The sequence below is a fragment of the Neovison vison genome, chromosome 4 (assembly GCF_020171115.1).
Source record: "Neovison vison isolate M4711 chromosome 4, ASM_NN_V1, whole genome shotgun sequence".
Classification (NCBI taxonomy): Eukaryota; Metazoa; Chordata; class Mammalia; order Carnivora; family Mustelidae; genus Neogale; species Neogale vison.
The window spans coordinates 141,041,994-141,066,119 of NC_058094.1; the positions used below are offsets into that span (position 1 = coordinate 141,041,994).

At 41.6% G+C, this 24,126-nt stretch overlaps 1 protein-coding gene across 2 annotated transcripts in view; it reads right to left on the reverse strand.

The window, feature by feature from the left end:
• Positions 1–9,558: 9,558 nt before the first annotated feature.
• The window catches only part of SLC26A4 (solute carrier family 26 member 4), a 51,761-nt gene continuing 37,193 nt past the window's right edge, over positions 9,559–24,126 (reverse strand). The window contains exons 17-21 of one of the 2 annotated variants that reach the window (XM_044245808.1): positions 23,573–23,803; positions 19,161–19,215; positions 17,941–18,086; positions 15,110–15,193; positions 9,559–11,842 (exon numbers count right to left, since the gene is read on the reverse strand). In XM_044245808.1, coding sequence (XP_044101743.1) covers positions 11,819–11,842; positions 15,110–15,193; positions 17,941–18,086; positions 19,161–19,215; positions 23,573–23,803 — 540 coding nt within the window. In that variant the 3' untranslated portion in view covers positions 9,559–11,818. Of the gene's footprint in view, positions 11,843–15,109; positions 15,194–17,940; positions 18,087–19,160; positions 19,216–23,572; positions 23,804–23,949; positions 24,066–24,126 lie in introns of those variants that run through there. The other variant, XM_044245809.1, reaches the window with a different exon arrangement.

The window sequence follows — 24,126 nt, forward strand, 5'->3', positions numbered from 1 at the left end:
ATTTATTTATTGTGTAAGTAATGAAGTAATGTATGTTATCAGGTTATAGAAACAAAATAATTTATATAAGATTATGTAAATTTATTCAATAATTATTGAGTGCCTACTATTTGGCTGACACTGTTCTAGGCTCTGTGATGTAGAAGTAGATGAGATCCTGTCTCAAGGCTGTAGCCAGGTCATAACATCGGAGTTCTCTATCCCAGGGCCACGTCAGGAGGCATGAGACTGGTTGATGAGACAGCAAAGCCCCCATAAAGGTGCCAGTATGTGACTACCTTCTCTGCTTGCTTCCCAATCAGAATTTCAGACTACCCGCTCCAATGCTATTGCCATCGTATAATTAACAACTCTCTTAGCAACATAGTATCTTAAAGTTGCTGAAAATGTGGTACTTTCAGAGGCAGTAACCACTGCTTATGCTTCCCAATCCTCATCCCCTCCGCCAACTAAGCTTTCCTTGTATCTTCTTGTAGTTTGCTTCATATTGGGGGTGATGGGGTCAGACTCACAGTACACAAGTAAACAATTAACAATTAGGACTGTAAATGCTAGTCTAAATGATCTGACCTAAGATCAAGTGTAGAACTGTCAATGACATGAAGGAAACAGAGCAGGACAATGTGATATCAAGCACCACTATGATCTGAATGTTCATGTTCCCCCCAGTATCATATGTTGAAGTCCTAATCCCCCGAGGTAATGGTATTAGGAGATGGGGTCTTGCGAGGTGATCAGGTCTGAGGACAGAGCCCTCGCGAATAGTAAGATCAGTGCTCTTACAAAAGAGACCCCACAGAGACCCCCTGCCCCCTTCCAAGCTATAAAAGACACAGTGAGGTCACTAGAGCGTGTGAAGTGCTGGTAGATCTGACTCAGTGCAGAGACGGGAACTGAGGTGCAGAAGGGGCAGGGATCTATCATGCAAGTAGGGGAGTTTGCATGACAAGAGTAGAAATACACATTTTAAAGCTTTTTCCCCTTAACTGTAGCAGAGTCACTCTGGACTCTCCCCTTCTGTGATTGTTCCTTCCCAGTCTCCTTTTCAGACCCCTTTTTAATTGTGGGTGACAGCAGGTTCTGTCTACAGCTGTCTTTGATCCTCTACCTGTTCCAAAGACCATTGTGTTCCTGACCACACTGGCCTAGACCACTGGACTTCACACTCTCATGCACCAATGCCGAAATGCAGATACATATATTTTTTAATCTCCCCAATTCTATTTCTAACCCAGACCTATCCTCTGACCTCCTGATTAAGCTGCTTATTTGATACCTCCACTTGGATGGAGGCTTCTTGAATTTAACATGTCCAAAACTGGGATTCTTGGGTCCCCCTACACACACACAAACACACACACACACACACACACACAAAAAAAAAAACAACACTAATGGTGGGGGGAGGGCTTCTCATTGATGGCCAACATTTCAACTCTGCATAACCAGTACCCCCATTCTTTTTTTTAAGTAATCTCTACACCCCGCGTGGGGCTCAAACCCACCACCCCGAAATCAAGAGTCACACGCTCCACCAATTGAGCCGGCCAGGTGCCCCCCTTTCTTTGATGTACCCCATTCTTGGAGACAAACTTTGGAAATTCTTTCATTCTCATGTAAGTTTCATAGTGACAGCACTAGAGCTCTACCAGTTCTCCTTCCTTCCCTAGACACTTGGAAGAATTCTATTTATCCATCTCCTTGCAGTTAGACTCAGTGATGGCAGTCACTGTGGCCACTGAAATGTGGGGGAAATTACACATATGGCATCTGCGTGGAAATATTTAGGAACAGGTGCACAATTCTCTTCAGTGTCTACCCCCTGCCCCGCCGCTTTCTTTGTCCCAAAGTTATCATGTGTTGAGATGCAGATGCCTAAGATCAAAGCAGCCCAGAATGCTGAGCCATCGCGCGTAGGACAGTTGCCCAGAGAGTCATCTAGACCTGTAGCTCACGGTGAACAAGGAAAAAAAACGAAAAACACTGTTGTCTAAGTCCCCGACATTTTTGCTGTTCTTTAATTCTGAGATGTGTGCGTGTTGTGTATTTGAGGTTACTGCACTATAATCGAACCTATCTTGATTATATAAATGCTGTGCAAATGCATATTTAAGACACAGCTCTTCCAGCCTCCTCTTCCAACTAGCTGACCACCCCTGAGCCTCTCCTAAATAGAAATTCTGGAACTGTCCGTGCCCCAAAACCCTCTTCACCTCTCCCGAATTTCAGTTATCATCACCATCCACTTAGTCACTCAATCCTGAATCCAAAAACAGGGATTATTGTAATGCCAACCCCTTCCTCATGCCCACAGTCTGATCACGGAGCTTCCGGGATGTCTCAGGTCTGTCCTGGACATCTGCAGTGGCCTTCTTCCTGTTCCTGCTTCCGGTCTTGGGATACACAGGATACTTCCAAGATCAGAAGTTAACAAAGGGTCCCTAGGAACACTTCTGCCTCCCACCTCTGACCCCCAGCCACCTAGTTCCTCAGTCCACAGGCAAACACAGTGACTGGATCTTTAGGGGCCTGTGCAGAGCTAGCTGCTCAATGTCTGTGTATCTGTCAGTCATCTTTCAGAGACACACAACTGACCACCTCCCACTTTAAAGCCTTTCAATAACTTTCCGTTAGATTCTGGAGTGTTTAGGACCCAGCACTGGCAGTCTCCTCAGCCTGCTGGTCTCTCAATTCCAGATAACCCCCTTCTCTGTTGAAATTGTTCCCGCCTCTGGGCTCTTCCCTATGCTGTTCCCTCTGCTTGGACAGTTTTCCTACAGATTTGTGCATGCTGATTCTTTCCTTAAATACTACCTGCTCAGGAAGCATGCACAACCTCCTCACCTCTGTTTTTTCTCTATCACAGATGGCCCCCTGCTTGTTGCCTCCCAACCTCTACAAGTAGTCCTCATATATTTACTGGGATGTTCACTTGTTTATTGATCATCTCCCACATTAGACCGTAAGTTCGAAGAGACCAGAGGTTGTGTCTGTTCTGTCTGGTTTATCACTCACTGTATACCCCGCTTCTAGCTCTGTGCCCATCACAACATAGAGGCACAGTAAACGAATGGATGGAAGGATGGATGGATGGATGGATAGATGGATGGATGAATGAGGTACTGATGGGAAAGTTAGTATCTGAAAAAAGGGGGGGAAAGGCAGATGACACTAAAAAAAGAAACTAGCTTCAACTATGTAAGCAGGCAAAATTGGCCTCCATACTGTTTCTCTCCAGAGTACAGATTTTAGATTTTTATCCTGAGCTTCCTCCCTGGTGTTTGGGTCTGTCTCTGGTTAAGCCAGCCATCCCGTGCAGAAAGGGGAAGGTGAGGAAGAGAAGAGTGAAACAACGCTCCTGAAGTTTGAAGGTCTTGAGTTCTCTGGGAGGGGTTGGTTTCCACGGTTTTCCAGACCTTGTATTTTGTCACAGACATCTAATAACTGGTTTAAACAGAGGTATTAGGCAGTCATGTCTTCCTCTGTTTTAGGGACCAAAAGTTCTGTTTGTGTTTTTTTATAAGCAAGTAACACCAGAAAAGGCAGTGACTCCCACATTGAAACAGCAACATGTTTGTTAGGAATGTTAACTCCATAATCTCAAATCAGTATCTACTTCTGCCTTAAATGTTTTAATACAGCACGTGTTTTCCTCATTGCTTTTATGATTACATTTATCATTCTAGATAATAGAATACTAAAACTGTCTTAAGGATAAACTGGAAAAATAAAAATCACATCCCTTGAACAAGCTTTTCAAGTCACAAAAGCTAATTAATATGTCCGTTTTCATCTGTCACTCTCTCCTTGGAAACCAAACAACAAAGCTTCATTCATCTACTTTAATTTCACCTTTGGAATTTATCTCTAGGTGTCCAGGTCAGCTGATTGGATTAGCTAGGTAATGGGACCCAGCCATTTGGCCTTTATCTCTTACCAGAGTAGAGGATAAAATCCAAGCTCCTTACTGTGCTCCATAAGACCCCTCATAACCCGGCCCAGTTCCCCACCCCCACCCCAGCCTCACTGCTCACCACTTCTTCCCTTACTCAAGTGGAGAAAGGTCATAGGCTCACAGGTGTGTTGCAATGGTACAGATCTCTCCTGTTCACCTGAATATTTCTGTTCCAGGGTAGAGAAGGAGGCTCGAGCCTCCTTTTATATATGGTATAGACAGGGGAAATGGGTTCAAGGATCCTGCTCTGCTAGATTCACCACAAATACAAGAGCAAGGAAGTGAATTCACCTGGAAAGGGGTAGGGTTGACTGCTTGGATCAACAATGCAAAGATCAGAGGCCCTCCTCAGCCATGCGGCAATGCCACTGTGTTCACAGGTGCTTTGAAGGGCACCACAATGACCCAAATGTGTCTCCCTCAAATTTATATGTTGAAACCATAATCCCAAAGGGATGGTATTTGGAAGTGGGACCTTTGACAGGTAGTGCGGTCAGGACAGTGGAGCCCTCATGATGGGGTTAGTGCCTTTACAGGAAGAGGCCAGAGGGCAAGCCGGGTGAGGACAAAACAGGAAGATGACCTTCTGTAAATGAGGAAGAGGGCACTCGCCAAGAACCTGACTGTGCTGCCACACTGATGTCAGACTTCTGGCTTCCAGAACTGTGAGAAATAAATGTCTGTGGTGTAAGCCACCAGCGTATGGTCACTGGTTACAGCAGCCTGAACTAAGGTAAGAGCCGTACCTGGTCTCCCTGGAGACTCTGCTGACTTGCAGTACTGGTCGGACAGGATGTGCACCATTCTCTTACATCTGGACAGTGACCTTCAGATGCTCCTGCCGTGAGGTGTAGAGCTTCTCCATGACTGAGATAGTGATGAGTAAAGACGGAAAAAAAATTGCAGACAGATTCTAAAATAGATTATTAGGTGGTCAATTTATCTAGGCTGTAGGAAGTGTAATATCAGAGGCGCTCTCAGAAGCAAGGCCTCAGGACATCCTTGTTTGGCCTGAAGTCTAGGAGTAGTGCAATGTGAAGAGGTTTATCTGTGCTTGGAGTGCTTTTTATTTTATTTTTTGAATATTTTATTTATTAGAGACAGAGACAGCATGAGCCTGGGGGGAGGCGGGCTGAGGGGGAGGGAGAAGCAGAGTCCCCATTGAGCAGGAGCCCCAAGTGGCCCCAGGACCCCGGGATCACGACTGAGCCCAAGGCAGATGCTTAATCAACTGAACCACCCAGGCGCTGCTGGGGTGCTTTTTTAAAATGGGCCCTCAGAAGGAATCTTGTGTTAAAGATAGAGTTAAGCATCTTGATTGTGGTGGGGTTTACATGATGCTGTACTTGGGATAAAACTGCACACAGCTGCACACATACACATACACAAAAAGTGTATATATTAACTGGCAAAATGTGAATAAACTCTGTGGTTTGTACCAGTGTCAATGTCATGAGTTGTATATTGTACTTATTATGGTTATGCCAGATGTGAACACTGCGAGAGGCTAGGTGAAGGGTACGGGAGAATCTGGCTGTACATTTCTTTGCAAATTCCTGAGAATTTGTAATTATTTCAAAAAGTTGTTTTGTTGAAGTTGGGCAGGGGTACTCAGAACACTGGCACACTTGATCTAAAACAGTGCACTTGGGGATGACCTTCAAGCTACATCTCATGCAAAAACAGTTCCTCCGTGTCCAGGCCCAGAGATGTCCCTGAAGAAAAGGATGAAGTGTGCTGCCTTCGTCAGCAGATTGAAAATGAGTTTAGAGCCTAGCAGAGCCTCCAGCTTCCTGAAGCTCTTTGTGCATCAAAGTGGATTCCCCAGTCCCTTTCCTGGAAATCTGTAGGGTGAGCAGGTAGATAAGGCAGGTGAGCTGTGGTAGGCTCCAAGAATAGGCCTGTAAGCCCAGGAAACTCTGAACCACTGTACACTAATCTGACCACGATTCCCAAACCATACTGGCCTTCTTTAGCATCACTGCAGCTTAATTCAGTCTTCCAGCAATATTTGTTAATCACCTACTATGCACCCGGCACTCTTCACTCCTTGCCTCACACCATATACCAAAAATCAGCTCCAGAAATGTGTCTAAATGTGAGAAATAAAATTTCTATTAGAAAACATAGGAAAATATTTTCCTTATCTTTGGGAAAGATTCCTTAAACTATATACACCCCCCCCCAAAAAAAAACTAACCATTAAGGAGAAAAATAATATATTGAACTACATTAAAATTAGAAAGGCACAATTAAATGTGAAAAGGCAATCCACAGAATATGATGTGGGACTGCCAGCAAGTGGTCAAGAAAGAAATCTCGAGATGTTTCCAGTGCAAAAAGGGACTTTTCTTACAGCACAGAAACAGGGCTGGTGAGTAGAAAGAGCTGCCCTGGGATTGTGAGGAATGACAATTGGTTACTGGGGGTTGGGAATAGCATAAGTCTCTAAGGAATTTGGAAGCAAGTCTTCCAGAACCTTGAGGGGCTAGCTGCTGTTAAGATAAAATTATTTACTACTGTCTAGTAAGACACTAGCCATGAGACCCTTCAGATGTGTATCAGTGAGTCATATGTTTCAAGGATGATTGCTAATTTATATCCTGGGGTGGGAGATATTCATGATTATCAGAGGGCTATAACACCAGAGCAAAGCTACAGTGATAAAACATTAAAGAGAGTCCTTGAGGGAACTGTAGGAGTGTTACAATCTGTGTGCTTCAGGAATCCTGCCTGGAGACTGGGAGCTGCAGCAAAGGCCAAGCTTTGCTCTTTTTTCTCCCATTAAATAGAATAATGTATTTGTAATACATATTTCTACCTGCTGGGGAGAACAAATTTTCTCCGCCCTTCAAGATCCTTCTAGCTGGACTAGTAATCAACTTGATTAAAGACAGCTTAACAGAAGAAAATTTAATTTAATTTCCTACATATAGGGAATCCAAACAGATGCAGAGATTCCAAAGACAGGTGAAAAGAGGTACGTATGTCATTCAACTAAGGAGAAGGGGGTAGGAGTCTGGCACCTCAAAGGGATGGAATGCAATTGACAGGAAGATGAGAAAGAATAAATGATCGTTAAATGTTTGCAGGGTCACTGAGAAACAATGGGACACAGAGGACTTTGATCAAATAGGCCTTGCTAGGTCTCTCCTTGTCTACCGTACCTAGTTCATATAATATAGTTATCTATGGTGATAGCTCTCTTCCTGGAGTAGGTCTTCTGTCTAAATTGTTTTAGGCAGTTGTGGGGGAGGTAAGGAGCTTTTCCTGAATCTGCTGGGTTTTAATTGCTTTTAACTCAAAAATAATCTTCATGCCAAAGTGGACCATTTTGGGACAGCTTACCCTTGGCCCATACACAACAAGGGATTTGTATCCTTACCATATAAACTCTTATGAGGCCATTAAAGAAAAGTAGATGACAAAAAGAAAAATTGGCAAAGGGCTTGGGCAGACAATTCCCCAAAGGGGATATTTAAATAATAATAAACATCTGAGGAGACACTTAACTTCTTTAGTGATTAGCACAGGCAAGTTAAAACCACAGTATGATACTACTGCACACCCCACAAGAATGGCTCAAATGGAGGGGCACCTGAGTGGCTCAGTTGGTTAAGCATCCTCTTGATTTTCGGCTAAGGTCATGATCTCAAAGTCCAGGATTGAGGCCCTCATGGGGCTCTGCGCTCAGCAGGGAGTCTGCTTGAGGAGTCTCTCTCTACCTCTTTCTCTCTCTGCCCCTCCCCCACTCATGCTTTTTCTCTCTCAAAAAATAAATCTTAAAAAAAAAAATGGTTCAAATGGAGAAGAGACACAAATCAAGTGTTGACAAAAATGTGTAGCAACCAGAACTCTAACTTCACAGCTGAAGGAAGTATAAATTGGCGCAATATTCTGGAAAACAGTCAGCTGTGGATACTAGATGTCTGGCACAGGGTCTGCTGAAGCAGAACGTGTGCACGACCCAGCGAATCCAACCCCAGGTGCATACTTCACCAAATTGTGCCTATGTTCACTGAAAAACAACAACAATGAGAATGTTTGTGGCAGCACTATTCACGAAAGCCAAAAGATGCACACACAAGTGTACACGATCGGTAGGATGGATAAGGAAGTGGTCGTAAGTCCAGACAACAGATGCGTTCCAGCCGAGAACGGATGATTGCTGCATGCAGGAACGTGGATCTCACGACTGTAATGTTGAGTGGAGCGAGACACAAAGTGGGGGGAGAAATGATATTCTTTGATTCCTTTTATTTGAAGTCCAAAAAAACGGGCTTGAGTGATGGACCGTAGAAAAGGCCCACAGTGACCCCCTGACTGAATCCAGGCAGGCCCATCGAGCGACCAACCTCAGAACATCCGTAGACCCTAACTGACCAATGGGCTACCTACAAGTAGGCAGTTACCAAAAAAGGGAAGATTCGATATGTTGCCATACCTCCTTCCCTTCCCCCTTTAAAAACTGCCCCCACACACTGCCTCATGGCAGAAAGCTTTCCTCTGCTCTCCTGCCTGCCACTCCCTTGGGGCATATTCAATAAACTTGTCTCCTTTTTTCTTCCTCAAGTGAATTTTTTCAACTTCCCATGCCATCAGTTCCACCTGATTCTTGCTCCAGTTTGGGGGGGGTCCACATCCAACCAGACAGCCACCACATTTAGACATCACACAGATGTTAGTAGTTACCAGTAGAGAGCTTGAGAGGGCTTCTGGGTTGCTGGTTATGTTCTGCTTATTGACCTGGCTGCTGGCTATCCTGGTATCCTTGTTTTGTGGAAATTCCTCAAGCAGTACACTATACTTTGTATTCTTTTGATATGTACATATGTTGTACCGGTGTGATAAGTTTGCTTAAAGGACACCTGGGTGGCTCAGTCCATTAAGCTACTGACTTCAGCTCAGGTCATGATCTCAGGATCCTGGGATTGAGCCCCACATCAGGTTTCCTGCTCAGTGTGGAGTCTGCTTCTCCCTCTCTCTGCACCTCCCCCCACCTGCTTGTGATTTCTCCCTCTCTCTCTCTCTCTCTCTGAAATAAATGAATAAAATATTTTTAAGATTTTGCTTAAATTAATGAAAATCATTGCACAAAATAAACTGGAAATACTTGGGTAAGAATTATAAGAATTAACTGAGATTGGGGCTCCTGGGTGGCTCAGTCAATTAAGCATCTGCCTTCGGCTCAGGTCATGATACCTGGGTCCTGCATCGAGCTCCCTGCTCAGCAGTAAGTCTGCTTCTCTCTGCCCCTACCCCCTTTTTATTCTCTCTCTCTCAAAAAATAAAATCTTAAAAAAAAGCATAACTAAGATTATTCGTAACATTGTTATTACATTGAAAAGCCTTTATAAAAAGACATTGCGCACAAATAGAAGTGGAGCTATATTTTAAAGTTTTATTTATTTTTATTTGAGAGAGAGAGAGCATGAGAGGGAAGAAGGTCAGAGGGAGAAGCAGACTCCCCATGGGACTCCAGGATCATGACCTGAGCCAAAGGCAGTCGCTTAACCAACTGAGCCACCCAGGCACCCCAGAAGTGGAGCTATAAAGAATACAGCAAAATGATGGCTGATGAGAGCAATGGCAAACTGAAAATGTAGCTTTTTTATTATATTTAATAGTCTTGTTCAGAAAGGACACATCAGAGTAGTCTGAAAGGCTACTTTACATTTAATAAAAAATATGTGCAAATATTTCCAAATATACATGTTTGATTTTTTTCATTTGTTATTGAAATTCATATACAACACTGGAATCTTATTCTATAGGTTAAAAACATAACAGAAGACAACTTTAATTTCAAGTAAAATTTCCATTAACAATACAGATTTAAAAGTACGGTTACTATTCACAAAATGCACAGAGAAGGCAGTATTCCTAGAGTGTGCTTGGGAAACAAGTCAGACTGTGTTCTTGTAATAGCCACAAGTGGACCCAAGATTTTACAAGACTCTAGCCTTATTGTAAAATAGAACTTTGGTATTTCCTTCAACTAATTAAAAAAAAGGGCAGTGCACATTTCCTCTATTAAACAGAGGTATTCATCCATTTTCTGCAAGACTGTTCTATTCACTCTTAGAAGATGTGTCACTATTACAGGCAGGTATTGATGTGGAAATGGGATAATATCATAATCCTGTTTAGGCTGTTCCCAACAGGGGAGATATCTGTTCTATATCAGCAAAGGATAGTACAACCCATGAGTGAAAGAATATTGTTGCATTGCAATCCACTGCAACTCACTCCAGTTCCAGTATGCAGAATGATTTGGGTAAGGGGAAATGACAGTGATGTTTTAGTGAACCAGTTTGATATGACCACTGATAATAATCCTTCAGAAGTAGATAACTTGTTTCTGATCGTATTTAAGAAACACAGAGATAAGACATGATGCCTTTGGATAGCTGAACACATTTGGGAATTTCACACCTTTGTGCCAAAGGTACATTACAAATCTCAACCAGGCAAAACAGTGTCTTAGTTGGGGACCTGCATATTTCTTTCTCCCTAGAAATCAAGTACAACTTCATTCACTGCAGTGTGATATATGGTAATAGTCCTCAGGACTAAAGTCTATATATTATATATAATACCTAGAAAACCATTGGCACTCAGAAAAGATTACGTAAAAATAAAAGATACAAAATGTTCCGGTTTAAAATAGGATTTTTAAAGACCTATATATTTTCAATGTGTATATTCCAAACCAACATTTTGTCTTTTGATATTAAGTTCATTTAGAATGTTCTGTCTTAAAAAAAAAAACTCATTTTAAACATAGACTTATATATAAGATGTTCACTTCTTAAATTTTTGGGGGGAAAGGTAGTCAGAATTCTGTTACAGATCACTGTACACGCTGCTTAAGTTTTAGACAAAAATATGAACTCAGTCTTATAAACATATCAAAATTTTTTTGTTCAAAATAACACAATTTTTGCATTAGATTTTAAATAGGCCATACCTCTTTATACCTGTACATGATGATCATTCCTACAAACTAAATTAAATCTACATTTTTAAGCTGGAGACAATCTGTCATATATTTTATTTGATCTTAATTGTGATCCATGACTATTATCATACCAAAAAATGACTTCTACCAACCACAATAATTTTATTGCTTTGCTTCTCTGGATCAGTGTTTGTAAAACAGATCAGCCTGGCTCTATAGTTTTTAAGTGAACCTTTTTTTTTAAAATTTTGAGCTCTGTTTACATATCTGGTCACATATAATCACATTGATTATTAAGTACTAAGTTTGCATTTGAAAAACTTGGCTTATGCATTTACTAAAAGTGATTTTTGAAGACTTTGATTGATAAATGTGTTAATTAAATTTCTGCAGTTATTCAGTGTGACCCTACACTGTGACCAGTGCCACTCTTGGGTATCCAGTTCAGTGAGAAATGGATTTCTCTTTATGACAATCCTTCCTGATTCACCTGCCCACAGAGGCTGTTAGGGCACACTTATCCCAACTAACAGAGGTACTCCAGTACCCACAAGAACACTGTTAGCAAATCTGTTGGGTGGACAGGGGAACAACAGCATCATCACATCAGCAGATCTGGACAAGACTAAATCACCTGGATAATTCTCCTCACCATTTTGCATATTTTAGAGGTAGGCTATCTATTTTATAAGTAAAGCCTTTCCAAAAAATTCTTAGTGGTTCTCTTTCATTGACTAAGAGGTTAAAAAAAAAAATCAAAGCATTTTAAAAATCGAATGGGAAGAGAATGAGTGTTTCAAGTCCAAAGAAATAGTCAATGCAGAAAATGTTTGCATAGAATGACATCGGTAGGTGGATTCTGCCTTGCAGTTCTTGCTTATAGCAACCTCCTGAGCCCGCTTTCAGGAAGCAAGACTACGCATAGCCTGCGGAAATGAAGGGGAAACAAAGCGTTCATACAACCGAATTCTCCTTGAGTCTACGTGCTCTTTGTTTTTTACAAATATGATTTGATAGTCTGGGTTACTCACATTTGCTCATCTTAGGTGTGTATAGGGTAAAAACTTTATTTTGTACCACATTGTTCTTAGATTTATTTAAAAGTGAGATGTACTATTGATCAAGCACTTACTATGTATAAGACACTATTATTCTTTCACATGCGTCCTTTAATTTCCACAACTCTATGAAGTATTACTATTTCCATTTCATGTGAAGAAACTGAAATGAAGACATGGTCAGTTATCTTCCCCAGGCTACCCAGCCAGTAGGTAGTAGATTTGGGGTGGACACACGTCTGTCTTGTTCTAAAGCTCATACCCTCTATGTCAGGTACTAATGATGTAGTCTATGTTGGCTAATCGAATTTAAATAATAAGAAAATTAAAAAAAAAGAAATACAGCTCATACCCCTCAAAACCACTCCACTCTACTACTACTCCTTTGCTACCCACAGAAACCCTACCTGAATGACCCTCTTATCTGTTAGTTGGATAATGATGCCATTAGTTTATGTGGCAATCAGAAAATACTTCTGTAATGTGGAACTTCTTAAGTTCCATTTTTTTAAAAGATTTTATTTATTTATTTGAGAGAGAGAGAGCTGAGAGGGGAGAAGGTCAGAAGAAAAAGCAGACTCCCCGCGGACCTAGGAGCCCGATGCGGGGCCTCGATCCCAGGACTCTGGAATCATGAGCCAAAGGCAGTCACTTAACCAACTGAGCCACCCAGGCACCCATTAAGTTCCAGTTTTGTTTTGTTTTTTGTTTTTTGGGTTTTTTTGTTTTTTAAAGATTTTATTGATTTATTTGACAGACATATCACAAGTAGGCAGAGAGGCAGGCAGAGAAAGAGAGAGGAAGGGAAGCAGGCTCCCTGCTGAGCAGAGAGCCCGATGCAAGGCTCGATCCCAGGACCCTGAGACCATGACCTGAGCCGAAGGCAGAGGCTTAACCCACTGAGCCACCCAGGCACCCCAAGTTCCAGTTTTTTTTTTTTTTTTAAAAAAAGGTTTTATTTATGTATTTGCCAGAGAGAAAGAGAGCACAAGCAGAGGGAATGGCAGGCAGAGAGAAAAAGCAGGCTTCCCACAGAGAAGGGAGCCCAATGTGGGGCTCAATCCCGCACCCTGGGATCATGAGCTGAGCCAAAGGCAAATGCTTAACCGAATCACCCAGGCGTCCCCTTAAGTTCCAATGTGATGAGTTCTTACTCAGCTAAGACTCACTAAGCTGGTGGACTAAGGACACAGGACCTCTGATTTTCACCCTAGCAATGTATTTCCCCCACAAAAATCTTTGCCTGTCATCCACACTGCCTGATTTTACCATAGGGGTTTGAATATTATTCTTCTCAACATCTTTTATCGAGCTCTGGAGTAAGGGAGAGAAGGCACACTGATCAGATTTGTATATGATAGCAAGTAGATGCGTTGTTAATATGCTGGGTGATGAGTTCAGGATTTGAAACTACATCAATAAATTAGAACTAACAAGATGTAATCTAGCAAACATATGCATAACCCCGCATTAGGGTAGAAAGCCAATTACATAAATATAAATGGGGAGCCTACCTGGGCCATAGTTTATATAAAATGCCCAAGTTTTTAGTTGGTCCCTGCTCAACAGAAGTCAAGGTTTTGAGGGGCGACTGAATGGCTCAGTCGTTAACCATTCAACTCTTGACATCAGCTCAGTTCATGTACTCAAGGTTATGAGATCAAGCGCCCCGAACTGGGCTCCAGGGTCAGCAAGAGTCTGCTTGAGAGTCGTGCCCTCTCCCTTTACCCCTCCCCCACTCACTCTCTCTTTCCCTCTCTCTCTCTCTCTCTCTCTCACAAATAAATAAATCTTTAAAAAACAGAAAAAGAGAAAAAAAGAAGCCAAGATTGTGATGTGGCTGCAATGAAAATAAACACATTTTAAAGTCGCAGGAACAGATGTGTCTCGACAAGATCAAGGTCGGTCGTGGCTGTGTACTCACCTCACTGACCTGACTCCACCTGGGATTTTGTGTCCTGTTCTTGACAGAGAAGCACTGACAAATTGTGTGCCCGTGAGGAGTACCAGAAAGGGAACAGGAGGAATCTCGCCCAGAGTGGAGTCTGGTGGACCCATGAGAGCTTCTCTCAAATACGTAAGGGCTGGGCGGTAGGAGGGCTTGTGTTGCTGTGAAGGCGGATCTCAGTCCACTGAGTGGTTATTAAAGAAAGGCTGCATCTAGTTTTGGAAGCAAAACTAGCACTTGGCGACATCCAATCACGTGACAAACTCCCTTGAAAAGCTACCATTTGCCAATATCTGGAAATGTTCACTTACAAGCTGAGTGAACATCTGTAGGGGCTAGAATGTGGATGTCTTATTCCAAGACATCTTTCAACTTTAAAATTCCTGGATCTTCCTTTGTTGGTCCCACTTTAATTGGTGGTGGAGCCACAAAGGTCAGTCAGATACTATTTTTAGGTCAAGGTTCCTAGAAAGAGTCTGATGTCCCAAGAGCATCAGAAATACATGGAATTGTGGGGCACCTGGGTGGCTCAGTGGGTTAAGTGTCTGTCTTCAGCTCAGGTCCTGATCTCAGGGTCCTGGGATCAAGCCCTGCTCAGCAGGGAGCCTGCTTCTCCCTCTCCTTCCTGCTCCTATTGTCTCTCACTCTCACTATCTCTATCACGATCTCTCTCTCTCTCTCCCTCTCAAATAAATAAATAAAATATTTCAAAAAAATACATGGAATCAGTTTCAGTTGGAGGGTGTGTCTTGTTTACCATTATCAGTCAGGTGAAGAAAGTTCTGTGAGGTTCCTGTCCCTCACAAACTTCTCCTGAAGTTTATAAAACTCCCCGGTTAGAAATTCCCTCAAGCCATCTTTCCCCCTGCCCACTTCCCTGAGGTGGGGCAGGAAGAAGACATATACAGAGGCTTAAGTATAAAGTCAGGACCAGTATATTGGCTGCTTCCAATCACTGAACGTACCTACCTATATGTCTGGGCCAAAATGTCCCCTAGGTACTTAACGTCTTTAAGGGACAGGTCTTGTTTTCCACTTTCCCCTTTCTGTGAAGCCATCCTTTTAGTATCTTTTTCAAAGTCATTTTCCCTGAATGGTTTTATTCAGACACAGACACTATTTGTATTATTCTATCCAGTCAAGGTTCAATCCACATTATTTTCTCGGAAAGGAAATAATGATCATACCTCATCCTGGACATCAAGTTCTTCTTCAATCAGCTCTGCTTCCATTAATTCAAGAGGATCTTTACAGTCTTGCATGAGAGTGATCTTGACCAAGAGAACAGAGAATATTTATTGGAACGATAATGACATCAGCCCACCCTGATACTCCCCTGAAAATTATCTGAAGCTTTGCTGGTGCTTCTCATCTCTAATCTCCACACTGCGAAATCCTTTTCAGCTTTCCTGTTCTTTTACATTTCCCACCTCAGGATTCTTCCTCGTACTACTTTTTCCACATTCAATTGTGAACATGTCAAGTCATGAGCTGTCATGAACGGCCATTGTCTCGCCTCCTTCTCATCTCTCTTCCCCAGCCTCTGAAGTGTGCACCGCTTAGCGAGTCACCCTGTCTGCCTAAATGACTCAGCCGTCAATTGTGTTTCTCCTTCAGCAGCTGAGCTGAGAGCACTTAGTACCCCATTGAGCATGCAGTGAGTGCCCAGTGAAGGGCTTGTGACCGATGACAATAAGCCGCTCCCAGCTGAATTGGATGGAAATTAATTTTATTGCCAGTGGAAGCCAGACTGTGCGGACCACTCTCTGGTTGACTGTTCAGGAAAGTTCTGCTTTTTAGCAGTAGCATGCAATTTAATCTTCCACACAGAGGAAATCAATAACAATCTGGGCCTTGGTTGACGTATGAAGGGTATTTCTAAAGCAATTCCAGATGTGTATCAAGGCAAGGGTGTTGTTTCGAAGTGCTTTTGAGCGACTTTTCATTTCAGAAATAAATAATCCAATTCTCTTTGCTTGGGTGGAAATGCATTAAAGACTTCTTAAGTCCCTGTGCAGATGGCCATGACGTAAAAGTCAGGGGGCAGGTAGAACCATGGCTTGAGGCTATCCTGGGATAAGCCTTGTGATGGTCACAGGGAGAGGGTCCCATCACTGCATCCACAATACCCACACATTACATTTCCTGAAGGAAAGGAAAGAACCAAAGGCCAGATTTATTGTCAATGTGCTATCCACCTACTGGGTATAAGGCTTTGTGCTAGACAGTGAGGGCACATAAAAGTGTAAGTTCCTGGTGTGACCAGTCGTCGGCACTGCTCAACCCTCTACTTCGTGAACCAGTGTATGTATGTATGTTTTAAGTTATATGCTATGTTATAACATATACATATAAGTGTATAACATACACTTATATGTTATAAGCCTGTATAAGTGTATGTTATATGTTATGTTGTATGTTATAAGCCCTCAGTGATACTCAGGCTAACACTTGTTTGGGACCAGAAAAAGCCATCCCAGCCACGCACTGATGGCGGACTAGGCCTCCATGATGCCAAAAGACAGAGTCTAGCCCTGGAAGGGGCACTCGTGGTTTAGCTGTTTCTGCGGCATTCCTGGCCTGAGAGCTTGAATCAGAAATAGAGTAAAAACAAATAACAAAACAACAATTTCATGCTGAGAAAGAATTTGACACCTCACTTCTAAATAGTTTTAATGTGAGGGTTTGTCTTTTTTTAAGATTTTATTTATTTATTTGACAGAGAGAGATCACAAGTAGGCAGAGAGGCAGGCAGAGAGAGAGAGGAGGAAGCAGGCTCCCCGCTGAGCAGAGAGCCCGATGCGGGACTCGATCCCAGGACCCTGAGATCATGACCCGAGCCGAAGGCAGCGGCTTAACCCACTGAGCCACCCAGGCGCCCCGGGTTTTTTTTTTTTTTTTATGCTTTGTATGATCCTGCTTTGTTGTTGTTACCTATGGGTTAGAGAATTTTAAGTTAGAAAATAGAAAAAGGTTTGAGTTTTCAAAGATCAGCCTCTTGCATGTAGCTTGCTGGCTTTCTTCTCTTCTTCTTTTTTTTCTTTTGAGATTTGTGGTTTTACTACTTTTTTTTTCTTTTATGTATTTCAGATCCACACCTTGATATTTAGTGTTAATATATCCCCCAGCAGCATTAAGTGGTCTCTCCACTAGCAAGAGCTGAAAAGAATAATGCACTATTGTTTTCTAGATTAATTTTACTTCAAAGATCAGCTTCCAACCTACAATAAAAATCTACTCATCCTATTTTTAAAAAGAAGTAACCAACTGAAGATACAGTACACCGTGTCACCGAAGTAATTACTACTATTGTTATTTTATAAGTATTTGTTTTAGTTGCCCAAGTTCACGGTCAGAGGGTCCATGAAAGAAGAGTTTCTTGGCCTAGGCCCAATGACCCAGCCCACTGACCTGTCCAATGACCCAAGCTGGAATGCTTGGCTTTCTGGGGATATCAGAAGAGTTGACAAAAATAGGGAGGCTCCTGGAAAACCAGGGTCTATTCTATTTTGTTGGAAATAATTAACTCTGAGCTGATTCATGACTTTTCTTTTTTTCCTTTTTCAAAGATCACTCGTGACCTAATGGATCCTATTTAAAGACATTTACCATCGAGATTTTCCAGCTGGCTGAAAATTTAAATTGTATACACAGTTGTGCATTTGTATACATAAATCACAGAAAATCCAAGATTCACCACCTACATTCTAAAAAGGCATCATTTAGCTAATGTCTACTTTTATTAGTAAACCTGCACATTGTTAAACGGATATGTATCTGGTACCACCAGGTGCTTTCCTATAAACTATCGTATTTAGTTGTCCTACCCACCCAGTAAGGTCAACATTTTTACTCCCATTTTAATAATGAAAAAAGTGAGGCTCTGGGAAGTTAAGCAGGTGGCTCCAAATCCTACTAGACTGGGATTCAAACCAAGATTTGTGGAATTTTTTCTCTTCACAGAAACCATCGAAGTTTAGGAAAGATACCTATGTAGAAAGGTTAAATGTTTATTTACCGTTTCTAAAATGGAATCTTGAACTTCTCGAGATTTAACCTGGTTCTGTAGATGGAGGACAGCATCATGGACGGTCAAAAAGAATATGTCCTTTCTAATATTATCATTAAAGAAACCACACTTCTCCAGTTTTTCTATCACATGATCTTCAAAAGAAGGAAATAATGTTCAGTCTCTAGGAAAGCACGTTTTTAACATCAGCCAATACTAACTTTTGTCAGCTCCTCCTTATTTTTTTTTTCCCTCATTTTCAAAATGTGACCCTGCTCTCAGCTGACTGAACTTCTTTTCCAGAAGCACATGGAATGGTTATACCCTAACTGGCTGGAGTGGGCAGACTTGGCTCCTGACCACCTTGTTTTTGCCAGGGCACCACCCTCGGGCTGCCAGAAGCCTGGCTGCTAATGGCTCCCGGCTATGCCCTTCTCTGAAGAACTTTCCTTGGCCACCAGTCTAAACCCCAACCTTGGGGCGCAGAGCCCCTGACGGACTGATACGGGGATAAAAAGGCTGGCCTGCTTGCCTCAGGAAGGATATCCCCGTGATGTTCTTCCTTCTGGGTGCCCCCTATGACATCAGGCTCAGGCAGACCTCTAAAACCATGTCTTCGTCCAGCCTCTTCCCTTGTCCTATCCTCTTCCATCAGCCCCTCACGAATTTCTCATGTACACTCTCAATCACTTGCGCAAGAATCCTTATCTCAGGGCCTGCTTCTAGGGAACTCAGCCTAAGCCGTAGCATGTTTCTATATACATACACTGGTGCACGGATAGACAAAGACTCAGACCCTGGAGGATCCTCTACTTTTAAGGGATCTATGTCATCCCCGTGGTAAATTTCCCCCACTGACCCCGCACTGCTGTCAGAACATACTTTCAGATGGCTTACTAGCTTTACTGAACAAATAGGAAATAACATCTTTGCAGATTCAAAAAATAACCCAGAGAGATTGCATAACGAGTAGAGTTTCTGTTTGCGGCACTGAAAAATTCTGGAAATCGATCGTCGTGATGGTTGCACGACACTGTGACTCTACTTAATGCCGCTGACTTAATTGTAAACATCAGTGTGACTAAAATGGCAACTTTTATACTTAGACATTTCTTACCCTAATAAACCATAGTTTTAAAAAAAGGCTGATTTGTGTACCCACATTCCAAGGCAGAGGAAAAAGCTTAGGAGAAAGTCTTAGAGGCAGATATATTTGTATATGCACTTACCTTGAAGCGATGCAAAGTACACATTTACATCAATTCTGTGAAATTCTTTGACAATCTAAAAACAAACAAACAAAAAAATTGTAACAGCGAATGACTTTATCTGTCCGCAGTTACGGAGCATTCCATTACCCGCTCAGGAGAAATGTGAACACTTTCATGGTTAACCAGGACATCGAGGAAAGTGGACTATTAGGGGCACCTGGGTGGCTCTGTGGGTTAAAGCTTTTGCCTTCAGCTCAGGTCATGATCCCAGGGTCCTGGGATGGAGCCCCTCATCAGGCTTTCTGCTCAGCAGGGAGCTTGCTTCTTCCTCTCTCTCTCTCTCTGCCTGACTCTCTGCCTACTTGTGATCTCCGTCTCTCCAAATAAATAAATAAAATATTTTTTTAAAAACTAAAAATTAAAAAAAAAAAGAAAGTGGATTATTGGAGAAAAGTTCATTCTTGGAAAACCACAGAGGTTTTCGATTTACAATGATGGCAGGATGAGAAGACCATGTCTCCAGAGACGGCAGCAGATGTTGCCATCTGGATAGCACAGAGAGGCTTCACCGGTATTTGTGGAAGAAAGGGAAGAAAATACAGGAAGCTTCCTAACACAGCCCCTGTGGATTGGAAACAAGAGTATGTGTTTGTATCTTTGAGTAGAAGACATGTAAGCATGGATATGTGGCCACTGGATGCCAAATGCAAAAACTGACCTAAAAAGTCCTCTGTATTTTGACTCTGTCATTGTCAATGTCCTGATTGTGATTTCTGCACTCTAGTATTGCAAAACGTTACTGTGGGGAGAAACTGGGTGAGGGGTACATAGGCTCTCTCTGTTTTATTTCTTACAACTCCATGTGAATCTACAGTTATCTCAAAATTTAAAATTTAATGAAAAAAAATCTAGATACAGCCAAAGCAATTTTGAGAAATAAGAACAAAGCTGGAGGTATCACAACCCCAGGTTTTGGGATTCACCACAAAGCTCTAGTAATCAAAACAGTCTGATATAGGCACAAAAACAGACATATTGATCAATGGAACAGGATAGAGAGCCCAGAAATAAACCCACACTTATATGGTCAATTAGCCTATGATGAAAGAGGCAAGAATACACAATGGGGAAAAGATAGTTTCTCAAACAAATGGTGTTGGGAAGACTGGATGGCTACATGCAAAAGAATGCAAGTGGGCCACTTTTTTATATCATAACACAAAAATAAACTCAAAATGGATTAAGAGCCTAAATGTGGCACCTGAAACCGCAAAAATCCTAGAAGAAAATATAGGCAGTAATTTCTTTCACATCAGCCATCGAAATATTTTTCTAAATATGGCTCCTCAGGCGAGGGAAACAAAAGCAAAATGTAACTATTAGGACTTTCTTAAAATAAAAAGCTTTTGCACAGCAAGGGAAACTATCAACAAAACAAAAACCGTAAAAAAAACAAAACCCAAACCCAGCAACCTACTGAAAGGGAGAACATAGTCACAAATTATATATCCAATAAGGTGTTAATACCCAAAATATATAGTTTATAGAATTCAACACCCCCATACCCCAAATAATCTCATTAAAGGACGAAGGACCTGAATAGACACCTTCCCTAGAAGACCTATAAATGGCCAACAGACACATGAAAAGATGCTCAACATCACTCATCATGGTAAAGCAAATCAAAACCACAAGGAGGTATCACCTTGTCAGAATGGCTGGTATCAAAAAAGACAAGAAGTAACAAGAGTTGGCAAAAATGTGGAGAAAAAGCAACCCTTGTGCACTATTGATGGGAATGTAAATTGGTGGAGGTCCTGAGGAAAACAGTATGGACCTTCCTAAAATAATTTTAAAAAGAAGTAACATATGATCCAGTAATTCCACTACTGGGTATTTATTCACTCAAAGAAAATGAAAACACTAATTCAAAAAGATATATGCATCCCTCTGTTTATTGTAGCATTACTTAAAATAGCCAAGATGTGGAAGCAACCCAAGCGTCCAACCATAGATGAATGGGTAAAGAATGAATGGGTAAAGAAGTGGTGTATACACACACACACACACACACACACAAACACACACCAATATTACTGAGCCATGAAAAATAATGAGATCTTGCCATTTGCAACAACATGATGGACCAACAGACACATGAAAAGATACTCAACGTCACTCATAATGCTAAGTGAAATAAGTCACAGAAAGACATACCATATGATTTCACTCACATGTGGAATTTAAGAAACAAAACAAATGAACAAACAAAAGAGACAAACAAAAACAAAAAACCTGAGAGTCTTTTTTTTTTTTTTTAACCCCCCGAGTCTTAAATACGAAGAACAAACTGATGGTTACCAGACAGGAAGTGGTTGGGGGATGGGTGAAATCAGTGAAGGAGATGAAAAGTACTCTTATTGTGATGAGACTGAGTGATGTATAGAATTTTTGAATCATTATATTGTTAATCCAAAACTAATATAACATTGTTTGTTAATTATACTTTAGTAGAGTTGCCTGGGTGGCTCAGTCAGCTAAGCATCTACCTTTGGCTCAGGTCATGATCCCAGGGTCCTGGGATCAAGACCTGCATCACACTCCCTGCTCAGCAGGGAGCCTGCTTCTTCCTCTGACTCTGCCTGCTGCTTTGCCTACTTGTGCTCTTTCACTCTCTGTCAAATAAATAAAAAAAATCTTTTTTAAAAATTATGCTTCAATAAAAATATACAAATTAGTAAAAATTAAAAACAAAAAACAAGACACAAGACCTATGGGCAATAATAAAATAGAACGTGACATTTCTGGGGGGAAAAATCAAGACCTCTATGCAAGTATAATGTTTGGAGATCTCATAATTGCCCTTAAAGCATTTGAAAGAACCACTGGTTAGGTGTGGAAACTATCCTGGCATTAAATAAGTCCTGACTCTCCCCAAAAGCAATTCATTAAACCCTTGGACTAACACAATCTACAGTGGATCTGAGCCGCAGCTGAGTGAAATGCACAAGGCAGAACAAGATTTATGTCTTCATTTCCGTTCTCAAATGGTTATTATAATAGCCAGGTTTTCCAAAATAGCTGGAATAGAACCTGCCAGCATATTCCTGAACTCTTCTGCCGAATATAATAATCACTTTTCTACCTCACCAGCCCAGGACCCACCCGTGGAATCATCACTTGCTCTTGCCCAGGTAGCCAGGAAGCCCCGATTAAGCTTCCAGTTAGGATTAAACTCCAGCTAGGGGTCATTGCCATACTTTTTAAATAGACTTAAAAATTTTTTAAATTTTAATTCCAGTGTAGTTAACTACAGTGTTGTATTAGTCTCAGGGTTACAATGTAGGGATTCAGCAGTTCCATGTATTACCCAATGCTCATCGTGATTACGTGTACTCTTAATCCCCTTCACCTACCAGGGTCATTTCCATTTATTACATCTGATTGTCGGTGCCTTGAACCTGTTTTTAACCCCGACCCTCTTAACACCTATCTGAAGCTTCACCTAAATTTGACATCTAGCCGCATTGACACACTGGTTAGTCTGTGTGGGGGCACTTCATACAGTTGGTTAAATGTTTGCTTAATGTTTGCCTTCCCCTCTAGACTTTTTTGTCCCCCCAGGATAGGGACTGCGGTGGCTTTATCGTGTCTCTCTTGTGCCTGGCAAGCACTTGGCAAATATTAGGCACTTCACAATTATTTGCTTGAGCCTGCATAACTGGTTTCTGACACCATGAAAGTTTCTGTCCCGCACGCTCCTCAACTCTTGCTTTGATGTCTTAGATAACCGACCTGCTTCCTGCTCTAACCTCTTAATGACACCTGCTTTTCCAGTCCTACCATGTTCTCTGGGGGTCCTTACCCTGCTGTTGTTTGTGTTACAAATAAAAACATAACACTTGACACAAACAGTTGTCCATTTTTCCTCCTTCTAATATCCTATCTTCTACGTACTCTAAGAAAAAGAAAACTTAATAAATATATTTCCTAAGATACTCTTCTAAACTACCTCTTTATTTATACATAATACCTATATAATATATATTATATATGTAGCTAATAAAATAAACTACATATATAATATATACATATATATATGCCTATTTAATCCTCATAACAAACCCTGTGAAGTACGTACCATCATTACCCCCATACTGCAGATGAAGAAACTGAGGTACAGATAGATTAAGTGACTTGTCCATGGTCACACCACTAGTAAGTAGTAGACCCGGGATTCAAACGCCACTCCCCTGCCCCCCATCTGGCCTCACAGCCCATGCTTTCAAATATTATACTCTATTGCAAAAGCATTCCTCTACAAAAACTACAGATCCAACAATTGTCCCTTTGTAAGACCAGGTGTCCCTTACCCAACACCTGGTTTATAAACAAAAGCAGATCTATAAACAAAAGCACCAAAACCTTACCATTCGCAGGGATCTCACTCCAACAACATCCAAGAAAGACACAGCTCCACAGTCAAGCACGAGGCTATGGATTGGCACTTTGGGAACATTCACTTTGACTGGAAGCTCAGAGTTCCAATCCACTTGAATCTCTATTTCCTTGGTTGGGATATCAAGGTCTTCTGGATCTTCAATATCTTCATCAGGCTCAAAAGCATTATTCGATGAACCAGCATCCCTTATAATGCCATTCTAAACAAAGAAAATACTGCCAGCTTCAGTGCCAAACACTGGGAGACATCTTTCAAAGATTCAACTCCAATTACTTAAAAGTCCTATACACTTTTCCTTGGCAAGCAAAACATCAAAGGGATGAACTCTTAAGGAATGAGATTTACCTCAGTCCAAACTGTGATGTTCCCTAGGAAGAAAAATGGAAGAGCAGAGCAGCCAGGAAACTCTTGATTTCTGGAAGATTGTGGAACTTGGCCAAGAGATACATAGGCAGGAGATTCTGAATAAAAGGTAATAGATCTAAAAGTTTATGAACTTAACTGTCTTCTACTGTGAGCAAT